General features: G+C 48.7%; 5 protein-coding genes across 5 annotated transcripts; 2 read left to right on the top strand and 3 right to left on the bottom strand.

Annotated features, from left to right (window-relative positions):
- Window positions 1–1,278: 1,278 nt before the first annotated feature.
- On the top strand, window positions 1,279–1,876 carry ASPGLDRAFT_47243 (uncharacterized protein). Its single transcript, XM_022546620.1, has one exon. It carries the CDS (start codon window positions 1,503–1,505, stop codon window positions 1,812–1,814), a length of 312 nt encoding a protein of 103 aa, XP_022401053.1. The 5' UTR covers window positions 1,279–1,502; the 3' UTR covers window positions 1,815–1,876.
- A 1,290-nt stretch (window positions 1,877–3,166) lies between these two features.
- ASPGLDRAFT_125887 (uncharacterized protein) lies at window positions 3,167–4,067 on the bottom strand (the record flags this gene model as incomplete). The annotated part of the gene is made up of 2 exons (XM_022540600.1): window positions 3,167–3,939; window positions 4,007–4,067. 2 exons carry the CDS (start codon window positions 4,065–4,067, stop codon window positions 3,167–3,169), a joined length of 834 nt encoding a protein of 277 aa, XP_022401052.1.
- Window positions 4,068–6,986: 2,919 nt separating this feature from the next.
- On the top strand, window positions 6,987–8,036 carry ASPGLDRAFT_66605 (sterol desaturase family protein; the record flags this gene model as incomplete). Its single annotated transcript, XM_022549040.1, has 1 exon — window positions 6,987–8,036. One exon carries the CDS (start codon window positions 6,987–6,989, stop codon window positions 8,034–8,036), a length of 1,050 nt encoding a protein of 349 aa, XP_022401051.1.
- A 283-nt stretch (window positions 8,037–8,319) lies between these two features.
- ASPGLDRAFT_47239 (uncharacterized protein) lies at window positions 8,320–10,191 on the bottom strand. The gene is made up of 2 exons (XM_022546619.1): window positions 10,038–10,191; window positions 8,320–9,897 (listed from the first exon to the last, which is right to left on the bottom strand). Exons 1-2 carry the CDS (start codon window positions 10,174–10,176, stop codon window positions 8,714–8,716), a joined length of 1,323 nt encoding a protein of 440 aa, XP_022401050.1. The 5' UTR covers window positions 10,177–10,191; the 3' UTR covers window positions 8,320–8,713.
- Window positions 10,192–11,012: 821 nt separating this feature from the next.
- Window positions 11,013–11,816, bottom strand: ASPGLDRAFT_125912 (putative nucleolin protein Nsr1; the record flags this gene model as incomplete). The annotated part of the gene is made up of 2 exons (XM_022540603.1): window positions 11,013–11,628; window positions 11,692–11,816. Coding segments are annotated over 2 exons (741 nt in total), but the record flags the coding sequence as incomplete, so codon positions are not given.
- Between the last annotated feature and the right edge of the window lie 304 nt (window positions 11,817–12,120).

The raw sequence follows: 12,120 nt of genomic DNA, 5'->3' as shown, positions 1-12,120 counted from the left end.
CCCGGCTGCCCCGCAGGACCTGCCGCCACTCGGCCTATAGGGCTGACAGATGCGTGTATGAATAATAATAATAATAATAATAATAATAATAATCCCTCATCCATTAACCAGGTCCTCTACTGCATCGTGCATCAGTCGACCATAAAGGAGGTTGTCATATAATTGCCCTAGATTTATACTCCCAAAACCTTTGTAACTCCAATTACTACTCGCTCAAAGTGGTATTAACATAAAAAAAGCCGTTCCTGCTCCAAATAGCAGAATGAAATTCAACAATCTTCCATAAAATACCCAGGACTCAAATCGTCAAAACATCATTCATTTGTTTTTGCCAGCAGGACGATACGCTCCTTCATCCCATTTATAGGCATATTCACCAACATCGAATCCCCAGGGCCCAACAACATCCTTGCTGCCTTTTTCGCAGATGTCCTTCTTCTCCTGAGGCGAGCCATGCTGAAGCGCATGGCAATAAGGGCTGTAATCACAGTTAGATTGACGTTGTCCTGGAAAAATATTAATGAGTCCTTACCCCAAATTTCCATTCCACTTGTCAGTTGTGAACCAACTCTTGTCTGGATCACAGCTGTTCTTTTCAATACCATGCACCTTGCGAGTTCTGAGTGGCTTGATTGACAGGGATCAGAAACGAGCTTTAAACGGCAGTCTAGTCAGTATTTGTTCAAGCGAGGACTGTTAATCCTTAGATATACTTATATCCTCCTTGCATAGTCGAAGCAAAGGGAAATTCTTCTGGAGAGACAAATTTTTGCTTGCTCCATGACAAATGGACAGGCGGGACTTTGATCTCGGTGTCGTCCTTGTTCCGGAAAGGGTCATTGCCCCCGTGGTCCTTTATCGATACACCATTTTCCTTCCGGTTGTCATCGGCTTCCTCGCTGTCCTCGCAAGTGATAATCGTGTATGCGATGCGAAGTACCACCTACCCAAAGTAGTAAATGATCAACACTGCCTCAGGCTGGGTTGACTTCCATTTGCGCTTCTAAAAAAAAAAAAAGGGAATTTAGATTTGCATGTGTTTTCTTTTAAGGTATCCATATCCTCGGTTGCCTATTTCCCACCAACTCCAAGCTTACACAATATTTCTCCCATACAAGCAAGTATAATGGCTACAATTCTAACCGTCTGCACCGCTCAGGTGCCTGCAAATGTAAGCCGCCCCATTCTTCTTTTTCCATAACTTGATCTCTCCATCAGCGAAGTACGAGTCATGCTAACTTTAAGTTCAGGTCATCAACCACTTTCTAAAAGAAAGTCTCCAAGGCTCCTCATACACCTTCGATCTTTTTTGCATCCTCCAAACAACAAATCAAACAGAAGTTGACAGAAAGGGCACCAAACCAGACATTCGGGATTTCGCCAGCGACTTCCAAGACAAAACAGAAGATGAAGTCCGTCATCTTATCCGTGAATGGATTGAAAGGAATGGTCGATCTGGAAGTATCTCCAATCGCTGGATTGCTGTTCTAGACAGCAAGTCTATGGAGGATGAGACACTTCTGATGTATTATGCCACAAAGAAGTCATACTGGGATGAAACGCATGAGCAACTGGATGTGGATGCCAGTATCCCTGGCCATGCTAGGGTCTGCGAGGATGGGTATATCTGGTGGAAGTGGCGTGTACCATTCCGATTTGGGTTTTATTTCTGGAACTCCATCACTAGTTGTGGTATGGAGGCGTTGGAGTTGTATTGTCGGCCTGAGTATCTTTGTGCTGATGGGTCTGTGGATATGGATACTTGCAGTAAGATCATTGATGGAGATATTGAGGACCCAATGGGCAGGATGTAACTTACTTTCTTGTAAGCTAGGTTGCCACAGGGCTAGCTTTTACGGAACTGAGACCTAACAACAGAATTATGTATTGCCTTTTCCAACATCTGGATGCTCGCAGTATTGCTCATGGAACTATAACACGTGCGAAAAACCAAATTGTTGTGACGGTCTGGTCACGTGTATACCTCTCACGTGCTGGAAGCAAGGGATATAAGTCTCGTCAACGCTGATGGCACATCATTCTTCTTCTTCTTTCCTCATGTTGATTATTCTCGTCGATAGCTACCTAGGTAGAGCACATGAGTTGATCTTCCATTATCCTGGCTGAGCTCCGTGACAGAAAGACCATCTCCACCTCGCAGCTAAACTTGCCTGTTGTGTCCTCAAATTCCATGGAAGCTGGCTTCATCAAGGCTGGAGCAGTCGTGATATCATGTTCCATAAGCTATGTATGCAGTCAAAGGAACCGTTTCAGCCGTTTCTGGTGTGGAATATCTCAAAATACCGGGAAACAACAGACAGTCATACACTCTCCACAGTTGTTCGAGATGAGACTCTCTTTCTTCTGGGCCTCTCATTGAACTATCTCTTTGTCGTACTATCATTGCCCTGCGGGCCCCTTAAGATGAGAATCCTGAAGAGAAAGTGGCACTTCTGAAGACCGCCAATCGTTGCCTCAACTATGTCTATGTGGAAAGTGGTACGAGATATGGTGATGTAGTCCAGCAGTGCTTGTCCTGGCCTCACACTCGCTATGTTGATTTGGATAATGAGAAAACCCAAGAAGCTTTCTGTCGGTTTATCATTGCGTCTTTGTTGGATGATGTGAAGGACTTCTATATACACTGAAGGTTGATTGATATGCTCACTTCTTTGAATGACCAATCAGAGCCCGAATTGCCCACCTATTTTGATATTTTCGACATACTCTTTAGCCATGCCGAAGTCTTTGATGCAGAGCTTCTTGGAGTTGTTCAAGCACTCCAGGTAGCAGGGAAGGTGGGAGATCAGAGACCAGTCACTATCTTGCTGGACTCCCAAGCCGCCATTGCGAGGCTGCAACATACCCAGCCAGGACCAGGCCAAGCATTAGCAATCCAAGCACATGCTATAATGATTTTTGCCCTTTTCTCTTTGCCGCTTTAAGGGCGATGGCCGGGTGAGCAGGGCCATTCAACACCAATCTTGAAAAATAAATGTTGCATAGTTAGACAGTATCATTACTTGACTAGTTAACTAGTTAGTTAACAGCTTCTTCCACTGTTATTATTAAGCGGAGGGTCGACTAACTAACTATGTTGGTTGGAAATGCCATCTTTCGCTATTCAGCAGTTGAGTAAAGAGAACTAACTATATACATGGGGGAGTCAACCCCTTGCGGTTAATTTAGAACACTGCTCTATACACTCCGCAATCTTGCCCGCGGATTCTGCATTTCGAGGAATGTTATGCCCACCGTCATGTCGATACACAATCCTTTTCTCGGGGTCGCACAGATGGATAAGTTGCATTGACGCGGGCAACCGAGGATCAACCCGGCCGTAGACATGGACCGTCGGGATAGTAATGCGCAATGACCGCTGGACCTGCGTGACATCTAATCCAAACACATCACAATCCTCCACTTGGGCCGACGGATCCAGGCCGAGGTCACTGTCACCGTTTGCCCCGGGGGTCAACCATCGGGCCTTCCCCCACTTGAGTACTGCGTCTTTCGAAGCTCGTTCACGCAGCGCCACCTTGGTCCGTCGATCCCATTCGTGGGCAGTGTCGGAGATGAATGCTCCTAGCTCCTCGAGGACTGATAAAGCCGGCCCGCCGCAAATAAACACGACGGCTTTGAAGGGCAAGGGGATATCGGGAGTTCTCGTTTGGTGGTACCAAATGTAGCTGGATATTAGAAGACAGCCGCGCGAAAAACACACTACACCGTCGTATGTGTCATTCGTATGCTGGAGGAAATATTGATGGAGATCCTCGCAAGCAGCGCGGATATCGGTCGTACTCGACTGCGTCCACCACGTATAATAAGGGCCATCTGGATAACGTAAATCTAAACCAGCCGCTGACTTGGATGGGTAAGGCCCATTGATAAAATGGAATTGATGGTCTGAAGACTGGAGCCGCTCTGTTATTGGGGCTATCAATGGCAGCCAAGATAGTTAGCTTTGCTACCTTCAGTGCATCCCATGTTGTAGAGGACATACAGAGCTGATGCTGGAGGATGGCTGCTGATGACCCTGTTCCATGAATACCAAGCCACTTCATAATGAAATTTTGCACAAAACTAAACACGACCAAAAATATGGCATTGGGAGACCCATTGGGCTATGCACCCTTTGATATATGTTCCACTGAGACTGCGTTTGGACACGTCTTTCAATAATTTGTGCATGACTGCCGTATAAAAAAGCCAAAAGCCAATAAAAAGTTCCCAAGTGGGCAAAAAGGTTTTCAACATAGCGCGATGTGGGGTAATGGTAGTTGGGTGGGTGACCACCAGCGAATCCCGGCCATTGTATATTTTTATTCCCTTTTCTACTGGTGAAGCAAGCATATTTCTTTTTATGACTGTAGTGAATGAGATTTTATTTATTCCCATCAGCTAATTCATTATCAACTTCAGTCTACCTACCTCGAGCTTTCTCCTGCTTTCCACATCATCTCATTCTGCAATTCACTTCTCATAGAGTCGGAGATTGTTCTTATGTTTACAGGTAACAGAATAACCAGACAGCCCCAACAGAGTATCAGACTCAAGCTAGCGCTCCCTCCAGAAGTATTTTATCAGACCACAGGCACCATCCTGCATAGTCCCCGAAAGACATCACGGAGATGGGCCCACCCTCAGATAGCCTCTGTGACCAAGTAGATGTCCATTGGATCCAACTGTGGCGGGGTGGCAGTTCCTGATCCATCCCTCATATCCCCGGTCATAACCACGTCCTCCATCCACTCTTCCTCATCTTCGGCAATTTATTTCTCGAACTAATTTTCTCGTTCGCTATAAAAGCATAATCAGCAAGAGGTATGTATGATCTTCGAGAATGCAGCAACAGTCCAACAGATGAAGCGCAGATTTGCAGAAAAGGGGAAGGGTTATATCAGACAAGTTGATAAAGCAACTTAAAAAACAAACCCAATAGAAGCGAAGACACAGATTCTCTCCTGCAAAAAATGAGTGAGAATGGCAACATCAGTGATGGATTAGCAGCAGAAACGTTTACTGGCAATTTGAGGACAATCACGGCATATTCTTGTCGACCAAGCCAAACATCGAGGAAATCTTCGGTCTGAAAAGAAGCGCGGACAAAATCCTCTGGCATTGACGATGATGGCTTAACCTGTTTCCATTGCATTTGGGACTACATACGTTGCTAAAACATGCCACTAAATCTCCGTTTTACAGCACTATACGCTTTAGAGAGTCAAATCGACGAGTCCATCGACTTTGGATGATATGAACATATTATACCCAAACCCTCCACTCGAGTTATAATAAACGCAACCGCCTCGACAAGGAAATAATGCGGAATGAATGGAACCGCTATGAATGGCAGGGCCGTGGTCCAACGCATGACCATGGCATTGTCTTGACATCCAACACACCCGCTCTCACTTTCTCCTATGCTGTCAGTTCCGGGAATGACAATATTCGAGACCGGTAACGATAAGATTCTCGCTTCGATAATGGAAACAGAGTGCAGATGACTTTCAAGAATGAGGAAGTCATAACAAGTGGAAACTGGAACCACGGATTACGCGCTATGGTACGACGACACATAGCCGGTCATAAGCACAATTGCTGTTGAAGCGAAGCAAACGTTTCCAAGTCGGAGACCCATCAGCCTTGCCTGTTGATTTTGCTCGGTAAGTCTTCCTATACAATCCAGTCTAATTGGCGTTCGTTGGCTTGTATTGACTCTGAATCCCATTGCAGAGATTATGCATAGAAATGAACAACGTAGCAATTCTATTGTCTACGGAGTGGCCACCGGCTCCCGAAGTCACTTTCCTCATGATAGACACCGAGGGCAACGTAAGATAAAAACCCCCAAGTACTCCGTATATGAATGAAATTTGCATGGAACTAACAGATGCAGTAGTATAAATGTAGATCCGAGGACGAGTGAATGTACTGTCCTTATAGCGCGAGCAAGTGTTACACACTGGCCGTCACCAGGAAGAATCTCTCCCTTGGGGTGAAGAGAGTCAGACATCCCATATCACACATCAAGCCTGACCCTACTATTAGTGAAGTTCCAGGCCAGAAGTTCTGGATACATCATCCATATTCCGACATCAAATAGCACCCTGAAGAAGTATGCTTTGAGCCAGATGCCCGTTTTCTGAATGAACCGGGAGTGAAAATACTGCCAATATCCCTTTAACATGTATATCCTCTATCCATACTCCTTCCACAACAATCATCCATCTACTTCTACCTTGAACTACACCATTAGAGCCTCAAGCACGGCCATCACCTGTCCCATCAGCCTCCTTTCATCCCCCTTCCTCCCCTGCTCCCCTACCAGACATCGGCCTTCACAGCTCAGATGACCCTGAATGAGCAGAGGCTTAGCAACAAATGTATTTCTGCCTAAGGCTTCACTCCATGTGTTATAACTATATCCAACGTGTTCGTGAGGTTCTGATAGGTTCCCGGGCTTGATTCGCAACGAATACTCAATGCGGTAATGCTTTGCAACCCTTCCAATCACAACTGATCAAGTGGGGACCAGGCAACTGGCAGGAAATCATTGCGAGACTAACGATATCTGGAGAAGTGAAATAAACATATAACCAGCAAGTTGAACTTTCCGGGTCCGTCACATGTAAAGTCCAATTTTCAGCTGTAAGAAGCATGCCATCTCCATACAAGACATCCAGATTGTCTGTTACTTGATTGCAACCTGGGGCTTCTTCGTCTCCAGGGGGTAGGGCTTTTGGTTTAAAGATCAGTGATCAGTGGAAAGTACTGAATAACAAGATAGTCTAATATACGTAGTAAACAATCGGTCTCTGGCGCTATTCGTTTCTAAAGTCCATGTAAGGAACCACATCTCGGTTATACTAGATGGTCCCCACAACCAAACCTTCACATGTTGGGCAGCCCACTATATAATTCTTAAATGGCCAAGTACCCCGTGGGGGATGATATTATTCTCAACCATATCATTTTCGAACATGGCTCCGCTCGTGCGCAACCCGAAGGATTCGATGAAGTCCACCTGGCGTTTGTGGGATCGCACGCAATGGAATGCAGGCCACTGGCTTCTGGAGATCCTGAACGTACACCATTGGGATCTTGATAAAGAGATCCCCGTGCACCAGAAGACGGACAAGGTCCCCTATGCACCAGAGCTTCAGTTCCATGTGTGGGTGCTCTTCTACGCTAGCATCCCTCTGGCTCTTCACCAGCTCTATATCAATTACTTCGGGCACGGCCCATCGCGGCTGCTTACCTTCTTTTTCTACATGCTGGCGCTGGAATTTATCGCCGTCCATCAAACACATATACTCCGCCGCGTGGGCCACCGAATCGGGTTTTTCGATGGCGATAAGCATGCTCGGGACGGTGTGCCTGATGTGGGTGTGGGCAAGACTGCCCAGACGCTCATCTCTGTGATTACGTTTCGGCCGATGATGCTTGCGTTCCTTAGCTATAGCCCCAAAGGCCCACCATCGTCGATCCCCTGGGTGTGGCTTTTTTTCGAAACCGGGGTTTATGCAGTCGTGCTTGATTTCTGGTACTACTTGTTCCACCGGTCGATGCACGAGACGGATTCGCTATGGCGATTCCATCGCACCCACCATCTCACAAAGCACCCTAATCCCCTCCTCACCGCATACGCAGACACAGTGCAGGAGTTCTTCGACCTTGTCGGTGTCCCGCTGATGACATACGGCTCTATGAAAGCGATGGGGTTCCCCATGGGCTTTTACGAGTGGTGGATTTGCCAGCAGTATATTGTATTCACGGAGATTCTGGGCCACAGTGGTCTTCGCATGGAAGCGACTGCGGTGAATCCTTGGACCTGGCTGTTGAGACTGTGTGATATGGAATTGGTGATTGAGGACCATGATCTTCACCATCGCAAGGGCTGGAAGTCGAGTCATAACTATGGTAAACAGACTCGCGTTTGGGATCGCCTCTTCAAGACGTGTGTTCCTCGTGTGGAGGGACACCGGGATAATATCGACTACGTCAACACGGCAGAGATCCCGTTGTTCTAAGATTTCGCTTTTAGTCCTGTAAATAAACTGATTGAAGATGAGATGAGATGCTCGGCTTGATGGCCAGAGACCCCATTTACTTCCGAGGGGAGTGGTATTTCTGGCTACGGGGATGAGAGAGCCGACCAGGCGCTGTTGGGACATATTTAAATTGGATTTTGGGGATTCAGAAATACTAAATTTCCTTCTAACATGTAGATATGGCACGGGACCTCAAGGCAACTTTGTCCGAGGAGGGGAGATTGTGCTTGAGTATCTATAAAATCGAGCGCTCCAAACTATGCTGTATTATAGATTATACCTTAATCCCCCTTGTAAAAGACTACTAAGCAAATTGCACTAGAACAATAGAATTATCAATTACTATCAGGGCTATCAGGGTATAAATGACAACAAACCCAAACTCCAGAACAACCCTCCATATAAAACCGTAAGACCGTGGAACCAATTTTGCAGGTCGTCCATCCCAAATTAAACAAAACGTAGAATACCCAATCCGATCCCGCTGCATAACAGGAAAACATTTGACGCTGGCAAACTATAAAAACCGAATTCAACCCGTTTCCACCCCAGTAGCCTAGGCATGATCCATGACGACGTTGAATGAAAGAGAGCTCATCACCATGCCATGTCAATCCCGTAACCATAAACCACTCACAAGGCTCAAAGGGCGTCACTTAGGCAAGAATACCTGATCCGGTAGCAGAAGAGCCCCATCGAAATCTCTTCAGACCTCCCTTCACTGCTTGCTGGCCACAGGTGGCAGAGGCGGTGCCGCTCCCATCCCCAGCCATACCCGGACCCATCTCCATTCGTCCTACCTCGCGACCAAGCATATACCCGGCCGAAAAGCTGATGGCGGAGAAGAGGACGACAACACCCGCACTCACGACCCATGTCATGACCGTGGGACTGTTCACAGACAAAGACTCGTTGAGTATAGACCGACGGCTCTTCCTAGATGCTGCCTGGTTTCCAGCACCCCTGGGTGAGCTCGATCGACGCTTTCTAGGAGCAGGAGCAGCCTCGGAGGGATATGGAGGCCCAGAAATGGGATGCTTCCTTGGGACAGGTCCAGCTGTATTTCTCTCTGCAGCAGCTGGGGAGACTTCCTCATCGCCGCTGTCCATTGCTGATTCTGGCACCAACCGGAAGGAAGACGCTTGCTGTCTGGGGGGATCGGTTGACAACTGTTGGGGTTCAGACTTGGGCAGACCCCGTGCTGCTGCCGCACAAGAGAGCAAGGTGGAAAGACTGGCACGGAGAGCAGCATCGTGGTCAGCCTGATGAGATGGTGAGAGCATGTTAAACGGGCTGTGTTGCTGGTTCTGCCGCGCTGAGCGGTTAGACCGAACGCTTGCTTGAGAGTTCATGCGGATCGCCGTGCGACGGCTGGAGTTGGATGCCTCGCTAGGCTCAGGACGGCGGGTATCCATAGCCCTAGTCCAAGAAGGGTTCCGGGACGCAGGCGGGTGGGAAAAGACGTTGGGCTGAGGCACGAATCGGGAAGTGCTAATCCGCGTTCCCAGGGCCGTTGAGTTATCATCGTCATCACTCGAGGCAGCATCCAACGTCGATGGGGAAGGTCGATTCTGTTGGAGCGACGGTGGCTTCCGGTTGATTTCTTCGTTGGAGCTACTGAGGACACGGTCTGACTCGCTCTCACTCTCCTCGTATTCATCCTGACTGCTGCTTGCGTCTCTCGAAGAGTAACCATTCTGCGTGGTGACGGCAACATGCCGCTGGCTGCGAGAACGATTGAATCCTTGCTGTTGAACGCGCAGACCGGTGGTGATGATGTCGTCATTGGCGGAAGATAGGGATGAGGAGGAGAGTTGGGATGCGACCTCGATCCAGGAATCTATGTAATAGCGAAGTGAGTACATGGTAACAATAGCAACGGTTTAAACGTGGACCAAAGTATATACATGATGAGAGCCATAAAGTCGAAATAGAGAGAACCAGAGCAACGACTGGGCAGAGAGGAATAAATAGGCATACCTTCTGTTCTCGAGGGCGCCGCACCGGACGGGGAATGTGACTGAAGCGCATTCTCGTGCAGCGGCTGATAGTCCTCTCGCGTCATCCTCCTGGGCTCATTACGCACCTGACCCAGCAGGTCATAGTGGTTTGGCTGCATAGTGTTTCGTTGGGGGGGGGGGGGGGGGTTGAGATGGACGTGTCGATGAATAGGTGGTGGATGGATTCAGGAGAAGAGGAGAGGAAGCAGGTCAGGCCCGGTAACAGAAGCGCAGAGGGAATGTCGCAAAGAAGAGAGACGTTGGAAACGAGTGGGGGTGCGTGGAGAGGCTGAACCACGGACGAGGATCTTATCAACGCCCACACCTGAGGCACGCACCCGGATTAGAGCAGAGTATCGCTAGATATCACAGGGTAGAAATATAGGAAAGAAGGATTAATTAAAAGGAAGTATAAAAACTAAGTTGAAAGTGGAAAGTTGAAGAAGTTGAGGACAGAAGTAGATGTTGAGAAGAGGATTAGTTGAGTTAATGGACGACGGATCAGCCGACCCGGAACAGGTGACTTGCACCGACTTGCAGTATGCACGCGGAGTCTAGAGGCTGAGTAAGCCTTAACAATAGTCAACGGTGCTCTATGAATATGAGTAAGTAGTGATATAAAGTACAGAGTACTTGTACTCTATACACCAGAGTAGAGGATAGAAGTAAGAAAAGATAAAGAAAGGGGCAAACAAAGACGGCGCTTATGACATCTCCGGAATGGAAGCCATCACACGCCAAGACTTCCGCTGCGGGGGATCCGCATTTAGAAGTACTATGCATACCGAGTGCACTTACATGGTATTGTAGTAGTAGAGATGATCATGCAAATGGTATTATTGTCTAGTCATATCAACATACGGTGTAATACATACTAAAAACTTTTGAAAAAACCCGGTCCCAAAAAACAGAAACAAACAAAGCATACGAGGTATCAATCAATCCGTCCACGAGCTTAGAAGGTCATCTTCTTGCCCGTGAACTCAGTGATACCGCCCCGGTTTTTGCTGCCAGCGTCGAATCCTCCACGGCCGCCTCCACGGGGGCCTCCACGGCCTCCACGCGCGCCTCCACGGGGACCTCCACGGCCACCTCCACGGCCGCCGCGAGCGCCGCCACCACCGCCGTTGTTGGGACGGGGCGAGCTGTAGTCCAGACGGACGGGACGGCCGTCCAGGTCAGCACCGTTGAGGTCGGTGAAGGCCTGGCGAGCCTCGTCAACGGACGAGAACTGCACGTAGCCGAAACCCTTAGGACGGCCCGACTCGGGGTCGGTAGGGAGACGGATGCCCATAACGCTACCGCAGGGTCCGAACAGCTCGTGGACGGAGTCTTCGTTGGCGCTGAAGGGCAGGTTGCCAACGAACAGGGTCTCGCTTTCGGGACTGGTCTGGTCACCGAAAGAGCGAGCGCGGTCCTGCGTGCGCTCCCTGCCGTTGCCCTGGTCCTTGTTAGCGGGACGACCAGTAGCATAGTCGAGATTGATCTTGCGGCCATCAAGCTCGGTGTCCTTCTTGGCCGCGTGGGCCTTGGCAGAGTCGACAGCGTTGGTGTACTCGACGTATCCGAATCTAGAAGACATCAGTTAGTACACTGCCCCTTATAAAAATCTTCCCGCGACAATGAACACTTACCCACGAGAGCGACCAGACTCGCGGTCGGTCACGATGCGCACACCGGAAAGTTCGCCGAACTCCTGGAATTCGGAAGCCAACCACTCCTCATCGACGTTCCATGACAGGTTGCCAACGAAAAGGTTGGGCGAGTCACCCTCAGCAGGCTGCTCAGTCTTCGACTTCTTCTGGGTAGGGGCAGACTCCTCGTCAGCCTTGCGCTTCTTGGAGTCCTTGGGCTTCTCCTCCTCATCGGAGTCAGAGTCAGAGTCGGAGCTGTCAGAGCCCGACTCGTCGTCCGAGTCGTCCGAGTCGTCAGAAGACTCCTGGGATAAAGTTAGCTACTGGCATATTACAACTCGTTGCGGGACATAGTACATACCTTCTTGGCCTCAGCCTTTTCGGTCTTGGACTTAGCGGGAGCCTCGTCCTCAGACTCGGAGTCGGAGT

Source organism: Aspergillus glaucus (assembly GCF_001890805.1).
Source record: "Aspergillus glaucus CBS 516.65 unplaced genomic scaffold ASPGLscaffold_10, whole genome shotgun sequence".
Taxonomy (NCBI): Eukaryota; Fungi; Ascomycota; class Eurotiomycetes; order Eurotiales; family Aspergillaceae; genus Aspergillus; species Aspergillus glaucus.
This window is presented reverse-complemented; position numbering and strand designations above follow the sequence as displayed.

What these genes read in the sequence shown, in the direction of transcription:
- ASPGLDRAFT_47243 (XM_022546620.1), top strand. Translation starts at nt 1,503, where the DNA reads ATGGAGGATGAGACACTTCTGATGTATTATGCCACAAAGAAGTCATAC.
- ASPGLDRAFT_47239 (XM_022546619.1), bottom strand. Translation starts at nt 10,176, where the DNA reads ATGCAGCCAAACCACTATGACCTGCTGGGTCAGGTGCGTAATGAGCCC. An exon ending in GGCGCCCTCGAGAACAGAAG is followed by an intron (nt 9,898 to 10,037) that starts GTATGCCTATTT and finishes GCTATTACATAG; the next exon opens with ATTCCTGGATCGAGGTCGCA.